This window comes from Aythya marila, assembly GCF_965140915.1.
Source record: "Aythya marila genome assembly, chromosome: 3".
NCBI classification, from domain to species: domain Eukaryota; kingdom Metazoa; phylum Chordata; class Aves; order Anseriformes; family Anatidae; genus Aythya; species Aythya marila.
The window spans coordinates 37,301,643-37,323,538 of NC_139044.1; the positions used below are offsets into that span (position 1 = coordinate 37,301,643).

General features: G+C 44.2%; 2 protein-coding genes across 5 annotated transcripts in view; one reads left to right on the plus strand and one right to left on the minus strand.

Moving 5' to 3' along the window:
* PIGF (phosphatidylinositol glycan anchor biosynthesis class F) overlaps positions 1 to 2,709 on the plus strand; it is a 20,466-nt gene extending 17,757 nt beyond the window's left edge. For both annotated transcript variants that reach the window (XM_082756300.1, XM_082756299.1), the window contains one exon: positions 2,576 to 2,709. In XM_082756300.1, coding sequence (XP_082612426.1) covers positions 2,576 to 2,689 — 114 coding nt within the window. In that variant the 3' untranslated portion in view covers positions 2,690 to 2,709. The remainder of the gene's footprint in view (positions 1 to 2,575) is intronic.
* RHOQ (ras homolog family member Q) lies at positions 366 to 20,065 on the minus strand. 3 transcript variants are annotated; one of them, XR_014317138.1, is made up of 6 exons: positions 19,578 to 20,058; positions 19,389 to 19,447; positions 4,931 to 5,095; positions 4,046 to 4,141; positions 2,558 to 3,297; positions 366 to 1,047 (listed from the first exon to the last, which is right to left on the minus strand). XR_014317138.1 is itself a non-coding variant. In XM_082756303.1 (5 exons), the coding sequence occupies exons 1-5, from the start codon at positions 19,717 to 19,719 to the stop codon at positions 3,261 to 3,263; spliced, it is 495 nt and encodes a 164-aa protein (XP_082612429.1). In that variant the 5' UTR covers positions 19,720 to 20,065; the 3' UTR covers positions 366 to 3,260. The 3 variants fall into 3 exon arrangements, 2 of the variants coding, with proteins under 2 accessions (XP_082612429.1, XP_082612428.1); XM_082756303.1 differs by having other exon boundaries at positions 366 to 3,293; positions 19,578 to 20,065; XM_082756302.1 differs by having other exon boundaries at positions 366 to 3,297.
* Between the last annotated feature and the right edge of the window lie 1,831 nt (positions 20,066 to 21,896).

Consider the following 21,896-nt stretch of genomic DNA (forward strand, 5'->3'; position numbering starts at 1 on the left):
TAGGTGACACAACAGTAATAATGTACCTGATGACCTAGTGCCCTTCTGTGGCACTAGAAGGGTGGTGTTTCTTTTCTCTCTCATTCACAGTCAATGAGGAGTGTTATACGGTTTCTCACCTTTAACCCTTCCTTACCTTTGCTGGCTGCCACTGGTGAGGGTTGGATTTCAGAGGTCACGCGTTAAGTGAGGCAGCCTGAAATGTCTGTGAGGTAACACTGGTTTTTAAAAAGCAAAGCAAAAACCAAATGGTTCGGAGGGCAGATGGAAGTATCAATAACATTGACAGTTACATCATTCAGAAAAACTATTGAGAAACTGTGCTCCACGTCACGGTTCAGTCAGGAAAAGAAGCTGCAACAATCAACAGAGATCCTTTTAATTGTAGCAACATTTGCCCACTATACACAAAATACCAAAAGATACAGGGTGAATGGGTCATCGGGGATACTGATTTACCGGTTACAGGAACATGACAAATTCAGAGTCCGACATCTACTTACACTTCTGAAAAGCAAATAGGCAACTAGAGATTCACCTAATGTAGGTAAAATTTAATGAAGGATCATTGATCGCTCACAGATAGAGAATTTGATGCAAAAAAGACCACTGACTTGTGAAGCCTCTGTCCATAGTTTAGTAGCTATTAGAGTGGTATTTGACTTCACCAGCGGATAAGAAAGTTTGATTGCTGTTTCCACCAAATGTTACTGAGTGAGCAGCCGGGGTCACAGGGAAGTGGTTTGTTTTTTTTTTGCTTTGTCCTTTACACACACGTAATAGCCTGCAAAATGCTAGAAATAACTTGATTAAATTTTATTTAAAAGTTGAAAAGATCTACCTGAAGCATAAGTTTAGCCAAGGCCACAAAGTCATGTGAGTTTTAAATACATGTAATATCTTACCATGCCAAAGCATCTCAAGGTTTTTTTTTTATAGAAGATCTACAATGCCACTGTTAAATGAATGGAAACAAGCAAGTCTTTGGTTTGAGAGGCACCAGCCAAAACATTCTGGCAACAAAACCAAGTAGCAGAGAGACAATGTCTGGAAATGGAAGAATGAAACAAGGTCAATAAAGAGTACCTAAGGCACCTTGTTTATAGTCATCTTTGCTACACTCCTTAAGACCTCCAAATAATATATAAAACTGCGAATGCTAAGGAATGTGAAGATGAAACAGCAGAGGACAAAATAAGTTACTCTTATTCCTAGTAAAAATTCCGATGATTGAAGGAGATGAATAAATACATTTCTCCGAGTGATAATGAAGTAAGAAGAATTAGAGCTAGGAAGATGAGTGAAAGGAGGAACCAGTACCATTAAGAATAAATTCATTTGTTAGTCGTGAATTGCCAGTCAAAATGAAGTAGGAAAAAAGCCTGGGCACTGAGATGTAGATATATTCTTCAATGTCTAGTGCATTTCTCAGTCTCAAGTACTATAGAAGGTGGGAAAATAAAATCCCCCTTAATTTAAAAAATAAAGAATAGGAGAGTGCAGTCTGTACTCGCTTAAGAACTATACAGCAGGAAGTGCAAAATTGACCCTGCAATGTGCAAAGGAGAATTTTGAAGAGGGATGGGAATTCAGTTTATTCTACAATAAATATTTTTAATTGCCAGCTTAGTTGGGACCTTCATCAAATGCAGCACGTAGTTGACTGGTAAAATACGCTACATCTGAGGATAAAACGGTTGCAGTTTTGTTTTGGCCCTTCCTCCGTGCAAATCCAATTTAAAAGGGGGCGAGGGGTCCATGACTTCTCTTCAATACTAGATGCTTTGTTAAAGTGAGTCAGCTGTATTGAGTCAGTTCCCTATTTTTATGTTAGCAAATAAAGCTTATAATTAAAACACTCCTAGAGTCTTCATCATTTTTATGTTTTATATTCTCTGTTATATTATAAAATACGGTATTTTTCCTGAACTGGGTGCAATGTTCAGTTTCCAAATTTATGTTCCCTTCCTTTTGCTAGCCAGAAAGGGAACTCATCCTTTTGCCTGCTCTTCAAGACCAAAAGAAAAACCTCTATTCATCTCAATCTCTGGCCTTATTTGAGCAGTTCATTTAGACACACCTCTGAAAGTTTCAGAATGTCATGAGAAATTGGAAGGAAAGACTGAAAGAGGCAGACTTAAAATAGAACAGTTTCAGTTGGAAGGGACCTACAAAGATAATCGAGTCCAACTGTCACAAAGAAATCTTCAGGTTTCCCAACGTGTGCAGCAGAACAGGAAGTTAGGGTAGCTGAACACTTCACGGGATATAAATACTTCCAAGTTTTTCACATAGTTTTGGGAATATCAAACTAACGTCTGCAATAGCCAGAAGCCTGGTTACATTTTAATGTGTATTAATTAAAAAACTGTACAACAGCATTTAGTGTTCATGAAGATGCACGTATGACTGTTACACTTTTGGCATTTTTAGGAAAGCACATCAAGCTTTAAAGCAGAATGAGACTGCATTGTCTTTCAGTACCTAGGTTACACTGAGAATTTGTGCTCACAAAGTACAAAAAACCACAAACATTCTTCTCAGTGTCTGTTTTTACCTTGCATTCTCCCCTCAGGTATGGCCCATTTCCTGTTCCCTCGGAGCTACCTTTGGCTATGTGGCTGGTCTGATTATTGCACCTCTGTGGATACACTGGAACCAGAAGCAGCTTACATACAAAAGCAGATAACTGGAGCAAAGAGAGACAAGGTATTTCTTTGTGCAGATTCCATACAGACTGTGCAAACGTTTTTTGTTGGGTTTTGTTTTGTTTTTTAGATATATATGTATATGTGTAGTCAAAGCCAGAAGACTATCCAAATTCAGTTAGAGTATTTCAGGCCAAGCATCTCCACTCAATAGCATCACACAGATGCAGTTTCAACATGGTGCAGTTTTTGCTTCCTCTAGACTATGTAACCCTGAGAGATTGTACCTTCCAGTCTTAATAAAATATTTGTAACAGACGTGGTGGCTTCTTATTACAAGTTCATTGAGTTTGATTTTATTCCTCTGGATTTCACTGGTGGTAGAAGGCAGAATCATAGTTTTAGCTTTCACACAAGTTCGCCGTGTACCTTAATGCGTTGCATTTAAATTCAGTAGAATTTCACAGTAAGCCTGGCCATTGTCAAATGTATCTCACGTGATTAAACAGCAGTTTATGCATCTTGAGCCTATCCTCTTCTTCACCGTGTGTTTCTTTGGAGTCAGAATGGCTATAATAGCTTCATCAAAAACAGTCTTCAGTCCCTTCTGTGTTAAAGCTGAACACTCCACATAGCAGTAGGCTCCTATCTGTCAAGAAAATAAGTTAATTCAGTAGCAATCTACTTCAGCTGTTCAGATCTCTGCATGTCAGAAATTTGTTTCTATAGTGACACCACGAAGTTTGGCTGCGATCTTGAAAATTTATCTGAATGTGCTTCCTCCTGTAGGAGACACTAGATTTGTGTTTTCGCCAAAGATCCGGCATTTATTTAAGCTGGTTTGGTTTATAAAGGAAGCATATTAAATAAACTCTTTGTATTGGCAGTGGGGTCCTCAGGCATTTTTTATAATTAAACAGCGAAAAAGAACGATATAACCCATTTCCGTTTCAAAAAAAGTCTCTGTAAAACTGTCCTGATGAACAGGATCCATGCAGTGTGTTAAAACAGTGTATAGCATTCTGAAATAATTTCCTAGAAATGCTTTCAACATCTTGCTTCAAAATGGGGCTTGGACAAGATGACCTCCAAGAAGGGTCCCTTGCAACCTCAACCATTCTGTGAGTTTTTGATTTTAATTATCTCCGATTCACGCTTACATAGTTTTTAAGGAGTTTCTAGACATAAATTTAGAACTATTACTAATAAGCTAGTGCTATTCCATAGATCTAAGCTATATTCAACAATATAAGTAAATATTGTTAACTGGTAACTAGTCATAAGGTTTCATATGCTGGCTGGTAAAAGAAATGTAAAGAAAGAAAAGTCAGTTGCAAATAGATGTGATTTTTTTTGCTTCTTTGCTACTTGATTTCATTTAGGAGTATCCAGTTTACCTCTTTTGCTAATTTCTGTCCTTGCTCCGCAGATAAAGGCTTCTCTTTCATATCATTCAGTCTTGCCAGAGTTTTTGGGTCATCACGAAGATCAATCTAGCAAGAAAGATTGAAGTCATGTTGGAATAGTTTTTCTAAACAAAAGTCAGCAGGTTATATGACATCCTCATTTTAGAGCATAATTATGTAATGGAGTATGGCATGTAAAAAAAAAAAAAGGTGTCACGTCATGGTTCAGATTGTGGATCCTTACTGCTTCAAAAGCTCTAGAAATTTAAGCTGTGAGTTCGTGAGCTACTTTTAATCCAGAAGGACCACACATTTACTCCCTAATTCAGCTCTTCAGTTAGAATATGAGAAAGTTTATCTAGCAGTGCCAGCAAAATTAACCCAAATATAATAGCAACATGTTGGTCACTTCATAATTGAAGGCCAGTCCATGGCCCACGAGAAGCAAGAGGAAATTGTCTCAATTCTCCCCTAGATCCTTTGCTTCCATAAATAATGGATATGATCAATGGTTGCAGACCAAAGTATTCCAAGTAACATTGGAGAGTTATTAGATGAACAACCTTTATTCCTACAATAGTGCTATGTTAGTATGAACAGACACTTCTATTCAGTAAGTCCCATGACTTGTACAGAAAGTCACCCTGAGGGATGCAGCCAACCTTGCCACCCTGTTTACAATGTACAGATTTTAACAAAATGAAAGTCCCTTATTAGAGAACAACACAGATCTACTCTTTTCTGGCAATTGTTAGTGCTGTTCTGCAAAGCCAGAAGGCAGTGCTGCTCAGGTCCTGCTGGATGTGAACTTTCAGCCCGAAGAAATCATACAGTGAACTGATTGATTTAAATAAACTAGAACAGAAACAGATATACCTGTGTTCCTACTAGTAAAAAGGGAACATTAGGTGCATACTCCTTCAACTCTGGTACCCATTCTTCCTTCACGTTTTGAAATGAAGCAGGGTTTACCACTGAGAAGCAGATAAGGAAGACATCGGTCATAGGATAAGATAAAGGTCTCAGACGATCATAGTCTTCCTGAGAAAGAAAAATTCTGTTATCTGCAATCCTAAATTGTTGCTTGTATTTCATTAACTGTATATTCAGGAACCGTACTCCTATTTCAGGAAGTTTGTTGAAGCAAACTTTCTGAGTGTTTACAACTATTCCAGGTTAGTTAGTGTGGCTGTGAGAACAAAATCTGCACATAAGAGTAAGTATATGTGAATGTAAATATAAAAATAATCTCAGTGTTAAAACCGATAGAAACTTACCTCTGTAATAGAATATGTGGAAGATTGCTCTTTAAAAAGTTTTCATTTAAAGGAAAAAAAAATGTTTACAGTCCAAACATACTTGCAGATCAGAAGTTAGCATCTGTTTTACCAAAGAAAAGTTAGCAGCTGTGACTGCTACAGAGCCACCCAGGTTATACAGAACGAGGCTAGATAAAGGCTGCTTAATGCACTTAACTTAATGTGCTCTTTTGGATTGTATGTAGAAGTGATATTTGAGTTCCTCCTTAAAATTTTCTTTCCAGCTAAGAAATTTTACTGTCCTGTGCTAATGATCGGGGCAGAGGAAGGAAGGATCAGAAGGGAGCTCCTTTGTCCAGACTCTGCTTTCTGTAAGCAAGCTCAGCAAACAGCGGGAAGGAACAGGAATTAAAGATCAAGAACACTATCAAGGGAACATTAATGCCCTTTGGGAAGAACGTGTCGCTTTGAAAAGATTATTATTTGGGTCATTTAGAGCCACAGCATTTAAAGCCCCCAGTCCTACTGCTAGTGCATACAGTACCCTGGCAAGAGGTACTTGGGAGCACTGTCCCTGCTGTCAAACAGACACAGTCCCTCTAGCAAGAGAGACAGTGGGGTTTGCCTTACATTTTAGCTAAGGCCAGGAGGGAATATGCCCCAGCTTCTTTTTGCAAGGATTCTTTTCGTCTGTAGTGGTGAATCAATGCCCTGGTATTCCTACCTTAGACTTTTGTTTTCTAATATATGTCACTAATACTGAGCCCTGTCATTGCCAAGATGGTGAAGGATGACAGGTTTCTGCCTTCTCTTCCGCAATAAACACCAGTGCCTGGTTAATCAGGGGGCTAGGCAGCCTCTCTCTTCGCCACGTAAGCTCCCCATCTTAATTAAATCGCACAAATAGCAGAATTACTTGTTCACTGAACGTAGACAGAAATGTAATTCAACTCCATGTTTGAAACAAGCCAGAAAATCCAATTTTCGTTTCCTTGGCAGCTGTCACATTACTAGATTAACCTATAGTTGCACCCTCAAAAAAGCCCTTCTTTGATTAAACGTTAGGTTTTTAAGGTTGTGTCAGTAGAATTTAGAAAACATGTGAGAACTTTCTTCCTCAGAACAGCTTCTGCTAGATCCATCTTTTCATCTGGAAGTCAGCAGCTATGGGAAGAGGACTGTTAGCATGAAACGGAGAAGAGATGAGAAAAGACGTGTGGGAGCAAGCACAAGAGGAGATCCTGTGCAAGCGAGGAGGCAACCACTGGCCAGCACTCTCCGGTGTCCCCATTTGGGCAATTTGGGTTATACAGACTTCGCTGCCAGTCCTATACACTCCGCAGTTTGGTCAGTAAGCCAGAGCATGCTGAACTGTGAACACGGACACACCATTTCACAACCCCAGTAGCCGAAACTACTGTGAAGCGTTTTGACAGCCCTTTTGGAAGATCTGCTGTTTCTCTACTACTGTCGGGGTCCTGTCCTGTTTCAGAAGAAAAACCTAGTAAGCTTGTCTTTTGAGCCATTATGGCTATTCATCATAGAAAGCAGAAATAAATTTTTTTTAAAAATCACAACTGCATCTCAAAACTATTCCACATTCAATTGTTTGTGTGTGTGCTTTACGTTTCACTTAGAGCCTGCTCAGAGTTGCCACTCTGTTTTCTAGGGTGGAGATCAAAATCCTAAAAGAAGCTTCCCAACTGCAAATTAGACCGGTCCCCAGAGTACAAAATCTGCGTGCAGGAACACTCGCACAGATCCGTCAGTTGCTCTCCAATTCAGCTCTACTAAATCATATGCAGGATATTACTGGAAAGGTTTTCCTAAAAAAACAAAAAGTAGTACAAAGTCCTAATTTATGCCTACCACCAAAGAGTTGCCTTTACTACACAACATGTTTCGTAAAAATCTCTCACCTGTGTTACAATACTGACCACGTTAAATATTGCAACGGAAAAAACATTTTACTGTCGCCAGTAAAATGTTTTCCTGCTAGTCCATTGACTTTAAAATATCTGTGAGTTAATCCATTTCAAATTACAGACAGATGGTTTATTCTTGGCAAATACTCATCATTTGCTAATCCCAAAGCCAAGTTACCTTTGCATGATTTACTTCAAAACTTTTACATTTAGTTTAGCATTTTTAAGTCCCACTGGATACAAATCCTTGTACGTTTGGCCACATCTTGGCAGTGCACGTGACGTCCCAAGTGTTCACCGGTGATCATCCGTGAGTGAGCAATTTTAGTGCTTTTTAAGGAGTGCTGATTGCTGATCTGTCCTGCCCCTGCTATTTATACGCCTCTGGATTTATACCCTGCTCCGTCTGCACTGGGCAAGCTGCGGGTCCAGCCTGCGTAATTAAGATGTTAAACTGAAGACAAGTACAGTGTGATTGGATACTTTACGTACCACAGCCACAGGCGTACGTGGTATTCGCTACAGTGACTTCACTGCATTGACGCTTGCTTAAATTAACAGAGAATTTGGCTATACCCGCCAATGCTGCTGCCTGAAACAAGCCAATGCTGTCAGGCTCTCCTTCAAACCTCACCTGTGCTATGACAAGTGTGTTCATATTGATACTCATAATGGCCTACCACCGCTTGTTTTAGTAAGACAGGTAATTCTAATGTAATCTTCCCCCACACCATCAGTTTTAAAGCATCCAAAACTTGGCTATTTTTTATCCTGGTCCTTCATCCTCCTAAGATAGAGCCTGGCTTCAATGTTAGCAGCCTCCAGTGGGCCGTCTGTGTGTTAAGGCTCCTTCTGCTCTCCAGCAAACCCCCAGAAAATAACAATCCAAACTGAAAGCCTTCTCTGGCGTATTGCTGCACTTGGTAAAAGAACCTGAAGTACCACATGAATTTAGGCTGCATATTAGAGAAGCCTGGAAAAAAATCTGATCGCTTCAATTATAATTTATTTCCTGAATCTAGTGTAAGGGAAATAAATGTGGCTTATTCTAAAATTAAATGCAATGGCAAAATCCAATTATCCTAGTCAGTCAACATAAATTCCAATTTGAGTGCATGGACACACGGCACTGTACAGCAATTAAACTTCCAATCTAACTGGGGGAGGCACTGCCTATATATTTAGGCATTAAAAATATTTAAAGAATTTAACTGGAATATTTTAAGAATATAAATAAGATGGGTAAGGAAGCCACTAAGGATCAGAATATGCACTAAGCTCTTAAAAATTCCAGACTGTGCTGAAATGGCTCGTTCTCCAATATTTCCTGGACTTTAAAACAAAAAATGTTCACTGTTTGCTGAAGCAGATAAATACAGATAGAAAAAAAACATGCTGAAAATGTAAGAGTTGTAATGACTTTAGGCAAATTGGTTGCAAGTATGTTGGCTTAATCAATGTTATATGGTGCTGTGATCTATGGACACCCCCTTGAAGACACTAAATTGCAACAGGAGCATCTGTTTTTTAAATAGTACCTCTGCAGTAACCCAGGACAGCTGCTAACAGAGAGGAGACATGGCAAAGGAGACAAGATGGAGGAACTGGTGACTTGGCTTCTCAGCTGCAAGCTGGGAAGGACTGGTTTCGGGTTGGTTTTGTTTTGTTTTTAGGAGTGGAGAAAGGAAATCCATACTTTTAAATTTTCATTTCCCTCTAGTTTTGATTTTCTATGGGTAAATCTAGCATTGCCTGTATCTTTAGCTCCTTAAAGTCTCTCCTGTAGATGTCCTTTCCATTTGCTAGAGTAACTCATTATCTGCCTCTCCAGTTTTCTGCTGCCTTGTGCTGGAGTACTGAATCACCGTTTCTCATCGTATTTTGGTTCTTCAGGTGGATTTGTCTTAATGCATCCAAAATGTGGCTATTTCTTTACCTGACCTTTAACTTCTCAAAAATAGAGGAACTTTTTTGCATGCAGACTGAAGAATGGCCTTGCATTTCTGCAGCTGTGTATTGGTCTTCATTGCAAAGGTTTGCTCAAACCAAAAGCAGAATGCAGTGCTGTATTTCAAGTTGTCTAATTGATTTTAAATTAATACTTTTGCCCAGTTCCATGGATATCATCTGGGAGGCATAGTTAAGAACACAAAAACTGTATTTCTAACTCTGCAAAAAACATAATATGTCGCCCTGAGCGAATTACTATTCTCTCTCTACTTGCATCTTCCCATCTGTTAGGGTGTCCCAAAGGGGTTTGCTAGCTTAATAATGCATTAGTCTTTGCAAAGCACTCCAAAAGCTTTTGATGTACACAGCTTACGTGCAGTGGGATATTTTTTAAAAATAAACTCAGACAAACTGAAGTCTAATGATCTCATAAGCATGATTTTGTTTGGTTTATCAGAAAACTGAATGCAGAGGTGCAGGCATACCTGTGATCCCACAGTATTAGAGCCTCTATTTTATGTCATCCCCCTCTTCCCTGACCAAGTTAAAGTGGTGGGGACTGAGGTCCTCACCCCTCTCTCAATACTGTGAGACCACAGGCCTCTTTCTCCTCCTCTGGAATGGGATTAGGGTCTCTGTATCCCATTAGGAGAGATGAAGAACAATTAGAGAAGCCTTCTTGCAGTCAGGACCGTCCCACACCTTGACCAAGACATTTGGGGAAGTGCACACCTCTAAGGTCTGCTGTTACAGGCAGTGAAGAAGACGTGAACCTAGATCATTCTGTTTTCCTTGCAAATATGTGGGCTGTTGTCCTTAAACAACCAGCAGAAACCAAATTCCAGTACTTCATTAACACCAGTGGCTGGGGCTCTGAGCAAGGTGTGTCATGCTTGTGTCTGAATTCAGGCCTCACTTTGTACTTTGGCAGAAACAAAGTTAATGACTTGGAAAGAAATGTAAAGTATACATCTCCAGTCACATAATGCTGACAAACTTATTAAACAAAAGGAGAAGCCTACTTCTTTTGTATTCTGAAAAGGTATAAGGTGGATGGAGGGGAACAAAATAAAGCCTGAGTGGTCTCTGGAAGAAAAACTGGAACTTGACAACTCTGGGTTTGTGCCTCTGCGTTAGCAACCATCTGTTGCTTTCACAGCTTACAACAGCAATCACAAGAGGAGGTTCTCGCTCCCAACCATCTGTTTTTAGAGGGGAAGCCAAAAATAGACATCAGGCGGAGTTGCTAGAGGAATGCAGCCTTCGTGTAGCGCAGGGCAATGACAACCGCTGCTCACAGGGTCTCGGGGAGGCACACAAGCGTAGCGAGCTGCTTTCTGTGGAGCCGAATCCCAGCTGTAAGACCAAGTTGTAATCTGCTCCATAGTAGGATGGTTGCAAATACAAACATATACAAGATTATACAGTCCATACAGATTGCCGAGCTCTAATTTTACCATTTTTGGAGTGCATTTCAAACCTATCCAAGGTTCCAGTGTGTGTAGTTTTCCTCCTAGTAAAGAAATTTCCACTTCAGTAGGCCCCTGGTAATATTTTGGTAAATGTAACGAGCAAACCGTAACAACTGTGGTGTCTAACACATCCCCGGGGACTTAGCAGCAGCTGACAGCTACCCCAGCGGGCAGATCCTACTGTCTCCCCCAGACTATTTGGGATGAGAGGCTGAGCCGCAGCCCTGCCATAAGCCCCAGCGAGCAGCTGCCTGCCCAGAAGCAGTGCAGGAAGGTTTCAGGTGCCGGGCTGAATCACGCTGTGGTTTCTGATTCTACTACGTACTAGGTGGGGGAGGAGAGAGAGGGAAGTGGGCTGTACTGCCCTATAGGAAGCACAAATTGCTTCCCTGCCTTAAAAACCAGCTCTCTACAGCATTTCAGCACGGGCCGCGTGCACTCTGTAGCCCTTTGCAAGCTGCAGCCCGGCCTGAGGCCGCACGGCCTGACACCGCTGCCAGGCCCGGCCTGCAACACAGGCCCTGTCCCACAGATTGCTACGTTTGATTTTGTGATTTCCTACATCTGCAGACAACCTCCAGCTGCCCCTAGTTTTGGGACATGCGAAACAGGGTGATCACTGCCTGGCTGCAGGCCCCCAGACCCTTCAGTGGCTTCTGGCGATGTGGCCCACACGCCCAAAGGCAGGGTCGGCCTGTTGGGGCCTGTGCTCTCAGAGGTTTCCCAGGGAACACAGAAAGCGGCTGATTTGGGTCCAGCAGCTATTTTTAATTTATAGAAAAGGCTGCAGGAAGACAGGCTAAATGCTCTCCCATTGTATTCTAAAAATGAAGTAAACCGATGTAAACCCATCTCTAAGCTCCTGTGAGGAGGGCTGTTCACAGGACGTATGAATTATACATTGAAAAGGCCCAGTGTTTGCGAATTAGGATTTTTCTTCTGACAGAACTTCCCTTCTGGCGTATCTGAGATCTACGCAGCTGCTTACACGTCTGAAATGCTTTTCTGTGTAGAGAAATAACCAGCTGAAAGATGGAGCCTATTAAGATGGATTTTAGAGCCTTGAGACAAGGACGGAATATGCCCTTTATTATACATAAAAATGCCTTTAATTGATCAAAATTGATCCCAGTCTTAATGTGGGTTTAAGTACCATCCAAATCCTACATCTTGGCATGTGGTGCTGCTAAACTATTTGCCTAGACAGTCTCAACAAAACACTGCTCTCTATCACCACAGTAACTTCAGCTTGCCAGCCTCTTCCTGGTGTTCTGAAAGTAAAAGTCTGATTTTTCTCTGCAAGACTTAGTGTTTTAGCATCTTTAACATGGATTCAGCAGACTGCAGGCACTACCAGTGAACACACTTTCACTCAAACACACCTAGGGCAGTTGCTCAGCCACCAGGAGCTCCTAGGAAGCGGCAGGGTGACTGCCGTGGGCAAGCCCTTTCACTCGTTATCCAGCAGAAATTGCGGCTCGGAGGTGCTGTGCTGGTTTCCTGCTCTGTCACTGACCTTATGAGTAACACTCTTCCCACACCAGTTTCACACTTGCTCTGCGAAAGGAATTCACCCCAGTTTTGGTGAGTGTGGCCAGGAACAACCAGGGGTTTTCATTCTTTCACATCGGGTAATCAGGGAAAAACAATTAAATTCACCCTGGCACAGAGGATCTGGTCAGCACCTGCTGTTAGGAATGATGGATTCTTTCAGTATGTTTTTACAGGAGAAAATGACTGTCAAGTAGTCTGTTTTCACTGAGAAAACAAGCCTTGGAATAGAGGTGGTTTAATACAGTTATCTGTGTCACGGCAACAAAGACTGGTCAGTCAGGGGTCCCGCTCCCTTTCACTTTTCACAAATAAATCCCAAAAGCACATTCTTCAGTCCAGTGCTGAGAAACACAGCTTTGTAAGACAGAAGACTAAGACTTCATCACACTGACTCTGCAAGATTAATTCCCATCACACAGCTGCATAGAGGGCATAAGCTGCCAGAGTACCTTTGCCATCACGTGCACTCCATAAACGCATCACGGTGAAAGTTCCCGGAATTAAAGGTGCTCCTAGGAGCCTTCTGCATCTCATTTTACGTCAAGCCCCGATGTGTCAGGGCTAACAGCTGCCATCGAAGAACGTGGTAAAACATCTAGTGGTTTCACTGCCACAGATGCTAAGGCAGCTGAGAAACCTTCTAGGGTTTCTCCTTCTGAGGAGAGGAATACGACAGCCACCTCGCTGCCCATGACTGGGCTACCTGTGGGTAGCAGGTAAAGATACACGTTGATGCCCACGTTGCTCCTGGCATCCAGCTGTAATTCACTCCAGCACTGCATCCCAACTGGACATCAGACAACCCAGGGCAATGAGCCCTATAGATGATCTTTCAGCATTCACGGCTGCATCTGATTTAGAGCACGAGCTGCCTGAGGCACATTCGGTCTGTGTTTCATTCATCTAATGCAATTAGCTCACCTAGGATGCTGACAGATGCTCCCTTGCTCTGGAGAATAACACTGCCATCTGCATTTTGATACACACACCAGCAAGTGCCGACCACTGCTAAGAATTTCTGCCCACGTGCCACAAAATGGATGCAGCAGGGATTAAAAGAGGACGAGGACAGCAGCAGCTCATGAGTCAACTGACACAACCTTTACAGAAGTGCTGGAAGCATCACGTAGCATTCAGGCATTTTTCTTAACACAGATCACCCAGTCACCAATCCAATCCAAACCAACAGACTGCTTAGAAAACCGCAGCAGAACAGAGCAGTAAAAAGATGTCATTCCCCTCCTCTTTGGCCCAGTTCACTTTTTTTTTTTTTTTTTTTTTTTTAATTAGAGGAGCCACAGTTTTGTTAGAAGCGTAACTGCTAATTTGGAGGTTAAAAAAAGTCCTGAATTTCTGTCCCAAAGCATCTGTTTTAACAATATTGTTTTTTTATAATTCCTAGTAAAACTTCAAGATTTGGAATCAGTGTTTTATATTATTTCTTAAAGCCCAGGTTCCCAGAGTACGATGATTACATGAAGAAAAATAACATCCTGTTCACTTTTAAATGAGCGGTGTTTCCAGTCCCCTGTGGACACAGAGAAAACCTGAACACACAAAACTCAAAGGAAAACCACTTCCAGCAAAGGGCAAAAGAAAAATTCCCAATCCGTTTTCCTTTTCTAGGTTTTTAGGTGCCTCCTAGTGTGGTCCGGGGATAGGAATAGCTGACTCATCATTTTGAATGCCTGGGACTGACAAAACATTGGTATTGCTATTAAGTTTTATGTTCATTTTGTCCGTGTTCTCAATAAAGGAACAGGAACAAAGCACTCTGAGCTCAGCAGTAGGGTGCCTGCTGACACAGAGCTGTGGATCAAGCCCTAGCTGACGTTTTAAGTCCTTTTGCACTGTTTCTTGCCAAGTAATTGATTGGGAGAAAGGTCTTTGCTGCGGAGGCAGTACTCTAGATGACGTCTGGCTTGAAGGTGTAGATTAGAGGCTGACTCAGGAGCTAAACTATAAATGAAAATAGCACTTTTTTGAGACTTTTCATATTTACCAAAACATGAAGAGCTCTTTGCAAAGGAGACATTTCAGTCAAGAACTCTGACTACACACACCAGCTTACAACTGGGAGGTGAGAGGATATGCAATAACGTTATACTGGAAAAGCAACAATTATTGCTTGCACTCAGGATTGCCTTTTTAGATCATGGTGTTTGGATAGCATAGGAACATGGCGCTGTACCTCAAAGAAACCGTAAATGAGCAAAATTCAGAGAGAACTCTGTCACAGCCTAAGCCCAGAAAAAAAAAACATTTTTACTTGACTACACAATCAGTGTAGTCAATCACTTGGCCAAGACATTCTGGATCTACATTTTCACACAAAACCCTTACGTTTGGTTTTAAGATAACTCAGTCCCAACCTTCAGAAACGCTGTGGGGCTTTGGACACTCTGAAAAAGAAACAGCTGTCTTGGGTTTGCCACATATATTCAGTGGATCCTCTTGGGAACTCAGAGCAGTATTTCCCATCCTCAATTCCCCATCTGGTGATCACAATACCTGCCTGTCTTTCTAGGAAAGGTGTGACGCTTTCAAGGTGTGAATCACAGTTCACAACACGGTGTTGGAACGTAAGCTTGGCACTGGGATTATTATTATTATTGGAAGAGCATTTTTAAAAGCCAATCTGAAAGTAAAAGTCCCTTTCTCTTCAAAGGGAAAGCCCATTTTTGCTCAAGTATTTGTCTACTGAACTGTCATCATAGAGACTGTAGGCTCACGTGCATCACTTCCTCCTTTTGCCTAGAAATCTTAAAATTTCAGAGGGGGAATCCGGGCGCGTTTCTATTTTCAATTACCTACATCCAGCCAGTTGCTGCTGCAGAGCCGTTCAATCTGCACGGCTGGCAACACCCCTAAGGGCTGAGGCTGAGCTATTCATAGGACAGCACATTCATAGGACAGCACGCTGGCCCGGAGCGGGCTCGCAGGCGGCCGCAGCAGCTGCTGGCCCGGCCGTAGCAAGGCGAAGGGAGCAAGGGAGAGCACGTGGGAGGAGGGAGGTGCGGGGTAAGGGGACAGACATGGGGCAGAGTGTTCATGGCTGATGTTTAATTCTTGGAATTGCCAAAATCATGCTAATGATTGTAGCAATTGTAACTCCACAATGGTTTTGTGTTGTGGGAGACCGTGCTTGCGTGCTGCAGTTTGCGTTCGGCGCTCTGGCCGCGCGGTATCTGCGGCATATGTGGTCCGAGGGGGGAATTCCTGTTGCACAACAGAGCAGCCAAAAGGGCCAGCAGCTGCCGCTCCTTTCAGGATGCCAAAGTGGTACCTGCTAAACCAGGACTACCTGCCACAGCCAAGAGAAACATTCAGCAAGGATTACGAAGATGACTGCTCTTTCTTATTTATAGCAACTGCTACGAGTTGTGTGTCCATCCTTTTTAATAACCATGCCCCCATCCCTCTCTTTCCCACAGGCTCATTCGCAGTTATAACCACTTGTTTATACACCTGGCCTTAAGGCAGGCGCTGATCTCGCTAATATTTGAGTTAGATTTACACACTTCGGCAGCCTGACCAAGTTTAATACAAAATTGCTTTTAACATCGGTTTTAACTCAGTTACAACAGCCAAAAAAAATCAGCAGATCTGAATTAAGGGGGCTGCAGCTGCAGCAAGAGTAGCCACCAAAAACTGAACCAACGAAACCAGGCAGCAGCTTGTTCTCATGTTGTGCTTAGTGAGTTTCGCAGCTACTGTCTGGGTGACAGCTGAGAAGCCACCGAGTGTCTTACCCTGCTCTGCTCCAGCCTCCTCCTGGCCTGCCCCCAGCTCTGCCAGCCCTTTGCTCCACAACACACCGGGACCCCAAGGCTTCCACAGGTACCTGCTCAGCACGTACTGGAGGAAATCGACCACACCATGAATGAAAACCCCACATCAAAAGGGAAGGAGAGGAGGATGAGCCCTGACTGCCACTTTAAGCAGCAGGCTCCAGCGTGGAGCACAACCCCCTAGAGGTAAACGCTGTGTGTCCTCACGGTTACTCCGGTCATTTGGGATATGGCAAGGGGACACGCAGCCCCTCTGTGAATGCTTGCAGGCATTTCTCCAAAAGCTTTGCTACCACGAGAGCTGGCAGTATTATGCTTGGTATTATGAAAGATCAAAATGATCACCACTTGGTCCTAGTTCAAAAGCGCTCTACCAGGGCGAAGTCAGCAGACTCCTGATGGAGCCACGGTTCCCTTCCCAGGCTTATTTTACCTGGCAGCCGTGCTCCATAAAAACTGTACTGGCACGCAGTTACTCTCCCCCAGCAAGCAGAGATTGAAAAGCCAAAGGCACCCAACCAGCAGCATCACGAGCACCTCACAGTTAAACTTTGGCAGATTTCTGCTCCCAGCTCTGGGCAATGCAGGTGGAGGAGTGAGGGGATGAGCCAAGAGCCAGCCAAAGCCAAGGGCTGTGCCCAGCAGCAAGGCTAAAAGGAGCTGCTGCTCCACCTCCGGGAGGAATTGCCCGAGGAATGTCCTCCCTAGGATGGCAGGGCCACCACAAGGACCAGTTCCCATCTGCCTCCATGGAGCAGGAGCCGGCCTCCGCAGCTGCAAAACCAAACGGGCTCCGAGCGCCTCCCCTGCCCAGCAGCTGTACTGGCTATTTTCTGCTGAACCACGGCCACAGTATTTTCAGCCAAAGCGCCTGGATGCACTGCACGCACACAGAGGGGGGAAGGTCTGTCTGCGTGTAGACTGAAGCTTGTGAACTGTGTCATTTTCCCCTGCTATATATAACCTGAAAAAACGGGACTTTAATGGATTTATTCTCAACCTCCTGGAAACGCACAAAGACGCGAGGCATTACGTGCTCAGTGCAGTTACTACATGTGATTTGCCTATGTTGTGAAGAAGCTTGCTAGAAACGCATCCTGGGTGTCATGAACTCAACAGCTTACAACCCCTCTGCCAAACAGAAGTCTGTCACAAGTTGCTAAATACATAACCATGCAAGCTACAGACACCCACAGGCTGATAAGTCAGAATTTCAGGCTGACGAGCCTGCTGCGCACCAGCTAGAAACCAAAAGGTCTCGATTCCTGGCTCTGCCACGGGCTCGCCGCATGGATTTGGAGCGATTGAGAAGTCCAAGCCTTGGTCACGCTCCGTGCCCCAGGAGATGAGACCTGCAGGCTGTACCGACTGGCTCTGCCCAGGGCTGGGGACAGGCAGGCTTTGAAGACAGCGAACTGCTCAGATGCCACACAGTAATCGTGTGCTGCCAAGTCTGGAGAAAATGATACTACCAGGCCAGTACTTTACAGTAAAACTATTTGGGGGTGAGAGAATTAGAAATGAAAACACCGATGTACGCTGGCACAGAAACCCTATCTTTGAGCAGCAATGGATCCGAGCTGTACAAAAGTCTGTACAAACAGCAGGCATGCACCAGATACAGCAGACTGCTTCCTCAACATGGAGAAGGCACCAGCAATTCGTGGCTCTTCTGCTGTTAACTACATAAATCTTTAAACTTGGAAGTAAGCTTTCTTTTATCCCCTGGCTCTAGGAGAATGGCTTGTCAGCAAATCCTCTCTGATGAAGGAGGAAAAAGAAAGAATAAAATTGTTGGTCTAGGGTCTTTACATGGGGTCCCCGTGAGAATCTCCTTAGTCGTGCTGCTTGTTGGGATGAGGCTTTCATGGGCAGCCCCAGGTGTCCACCGCTTCCCCCCATACGCTGAGCTGGGGTGAAGATAACAATAAAGATTTTAGTATCACCTGGTAGGACTGACTAAAAGGAGAGTTTTGCCAAGACCAGACATATTTGTAAGGGTAGCTTCATTAAAACACTACATGAGCTAAGGCTCCTCTGAGTTAGGACAGCAAGTTCTGGTCCTGGGTACATCAGAAGCTGTAATGTGAGTTTAGGATTTCAACTTCTCACAATTTGGACAAGAAAAAAAAAAAAAAAAAAAAAAAAGCTTACTTCAACTTTTTACAAATCTAGATACACAATTTAACACTGAAAAGTTTTTCTTAGCTTAACAGGAATACATGCTCACTGTTTGCTGCAAACTGGCCAGTTTACACTGCTAGCTTTAGAGGGGGCCAAAGCTCTCCCCGTTTGGTACTCAGCACATTCAGGCAGCGAGGGATACCACAAAACCACATTAGTTAAGGTTACACAGAGTTGACAACACGCGCTCCCATTAATAGTAACAAGTCAGCACAAGCTGTTTGAGACAGCATCCACAAATAAGCTGTGCATACGCACGCTAGCGCTAGGTGCTTATTTTTATATTTTCCAATGCTCATGATAGAAAAATAGATGGGTATTAACGAGATGCTTTAATTTGCCTGAGCACTAACTAGATCCTCGTGGCGTAGCACACTTGAGCGGCATTTTACAACAAGCTGTGTTTTGAAAAACCATTTACTACGGGAAAGCAGGGCTACGACAGAAATAACAGATGAACTTAGCTTGCATAAATGGGACTGGTCTGTGCTTGGCTCAGTGAGGTCACAGTGAAGTCAGCCTTTTTGGTAAGAATCTCACCCTTCAGCTACCAGCTTTTTGGAAATGAGGCATGTTTCCTGTAATTCTCCTCGAATGGGGTTTATTGCTGTTTTCAGGCCTCACAAACCCACGAAGGACTGTCTGAGTGCTGCTTCCCTTAGGGCTGCACGCAGACCCGAAAAGTTGCTCTGCTTTGGCCAACCAACAACTGCTCGATGTCGGATGGGAGGCACTCGGTCTGAACGCACAGCTTCAGCTGCACCCGGGTCCGGTGGGATTATTTTAGTCTCTGCTGGTTACGGCAGGGAAGCGCGCTGAGGTCATGTGAGACCCAGCCACACGCTCACACGCCGAGAAGTTTTCATGTAAGAAATCCCCAACTTTAAAAAAAAAAAAAAAAAACACACACACACAAAAAAACAACAAACATGCTGCTTTTCTATATATACTCCGGGTCTCCTTGGGGGGGTCTCCTGCACCCCCCGGGGCCGGGCCCTTTTCCCTGGGGCGCTTTTTTTGTTCCTCCTCCAAAGCCGAGGGGGGGGCTGCGCAATGGGGCCCGTCCAGCGCCACCACCCCTCGCCACGCAGGCTGCCGCACCGCCTCGGCCAGGGGACCCGCTTGGATCGCCTAAAATACCCGTAAGAAAAAAGAAAAAAGGGAAAGGACCCGAGTCCAGTCCCGGCTGGGTGTCTCACCTGTCCGGCGGTGTCGTAGAGCCCCAGCAGGTACTGCTTGCCCCCCACGGTGACGCTGACTGCAAGGAGGGAGAAACGGAGCCGGTGAGGCGAGGCAGGGCAGGGCAGGGCAGGGGCGATCCGTGCGGGCACCCCCTGCCTCCTCCCTCCCTCCCTGCCTCCCTCCTTCCCTCCCCTCGCCCCCCTCACCTGCGTAGTGGTCGAACACGGTGGGCACGTACTCCTCGGGGAAGGCATCGTTGGCGTAGCTCATCAGCAGGCACGTCTTGCCCACCGCGCCGTCCCCCACCACCACGCACTTCAGCATGACCGCGGCGCTGCCATGGGCCATGGCCGGAGCCCGCCCTCATGGCGCCGGGCCCCCCGCCACCATCGCTGCCTCCTTCTCCTCCTCCTTCTCCTCAGCGGGCGGCCCCCCCGCCATCCGCCGCCGCCGCCGCCGCCGCGCTGGGCCCGGCGGGAGCCGCCTTCCCCCGGCCGCGGCCGCGCAGGGGAAGTGCGGGCCGGAGGGAGGCGGAGGGCGGCCGCGCCTGGGCGAGGAGGAGGCGGGCGGCGGCGTCCTGAGGCGGCGAGGGGAGCCCCCGCCGTGGTGCTTTGGGAGGCTGCCGCCCAGCTGAGCGGCCTCGAGCCTTTTCCAACCTGAGCGATGCCACGCTTCCGTGACATACTGGGTGTCCCCAGCCCTGGCAGCGGTGCCCCAGGCTGTGCAGTCAGTGGGGAGTGTGCTCCCTCCGTGCTGCTGCTTGCAGAATCGCCAGTGTTGCTTCACAGAATCAGCCCTCAGCACTGGCACAATCTCAGCCAAATGGGTCTCATCCATGCCATGCCTCCGTCTCGCAGACCGATTAGTCTGCGCTAAACATTGAGAGCAAATGAAGATGGGGAGCTGGTAAACGAAAATGCTCGCCTTGGATCTCCTTGCCACACGGCACAGCCACAGGGAGTAGCATGTCTGTGCAAGTGGAACCTCATAAAACGTCCTAAAAGCCCCACGGCCAACACAGAGCTATGAAATCTACCTTAGGAGGCAAGGGTTGTAGATGCTCAGGCTGTTTCATCCACAGAGTGTTTCTTGTACTTGTTTTTCACCCTCTATAGATGTTTTCCTGCAAGAACACACTGCAATCCAATAAGAAGGATTTATGAGAAATCTTCGTTTTTTTGTGACAATTTTTATTTCTAAGGACATTTTTTGACCAGTTCCAACTTATGAACTCAACCGTTACGTCAGCATCGCATGTGAGTGCTAAAAAGTCTTTTTTTTCATATTATGAATTTAAATTTTACTTTCTAGGGCTTCGGTAAGACCTCTCTATACGTGTGAGGCAGAGCACTCACTGTGAGGAAGAAGCAGAGCTAGACTGCTTTAGGAGTAAGGCCTATTCCAAACATTCAGGTCAGTAATGGAGGGAGACGTGCAGACAAGATCCAATAGACTATGGGAAGTCTGTGAGGAGATAAATCAATGGAAATCCCATAGTTGACCATGCAGCTAGATGACAGAAGATAAATACGTATTGGAAAGCAATTTCTGGGGTATACAAACTTCTGGAAATGAGAACATGGGATGAGAAGTAGAATCAGAATGTCCTTTGTGTGAATTAGCAGCAGTGGGGAAAAAAGATGGAGCCAGGCCTTTGTAAGCAGCAAAAAAATAAAATAAAATAAAATAAAATAAAATAAAATAAAATAAAATAAAATAAAATAAAATAAAATAAAATAAAACCAACAACAAACAAAACACACAAAACAAAAACCTATTTGGTCTATGGATCCAGGGAGTAAGTGTTAACCTGGCTAAACTCAACAAATTTTATAAAGATAAATCTGTCCACCTGAATTATTAACTTATTTCTAAATTTCATCTCTAAATTTACACAAAATTGTTATATTAATCAGTTGTGCTACCACTCTCTGTTGTGAGTACACTCCAGCATTTCTCCATCCAGATCGTCTTGGTGATGCTGCTAGATAAACCGCTGTGTCTCACTTTGTCACCAAATTGTCATGTGCCACTAATGGTGACATCTCACCACAGAGGCGAATGTCTTCCCACAGTGGGTGAAAAGACTTCATGGAAGAAGCCAGTACTTGAGGAAGCATCCCAGAAAACTCCAGGTCCCAGCAGTAGCTCCAAATGATACGTGAGTAACGCTCATATTAGTCCCACAAAAGTCAATCAGAGGATGTGTTTTTTTAGGCATGCCTGGGTTTGCAAGATTGGAGCCATGTTTTAAGATTCTCTACAATACTTACAGGCTTACAAGAAATGTAAAGTCTTTGTGAAAGTCAGTAGAAAGGGCAATGTCATCTGAATGTCCTGTTTGCAGCCTATCATCTTTCAGACCAATCAATCTCTCGTTTTCAAACAGAGTTCTCAGTGGTGTAAGCAGCAGAAGGTAATACCGGAATGGACGTAACACAAGCCCGTATTTCAGTCTGAATGATTTATTGACACCATAAACGGTGAGAACACCATTTCTGCAATTTATGAATCAGATCATTAAG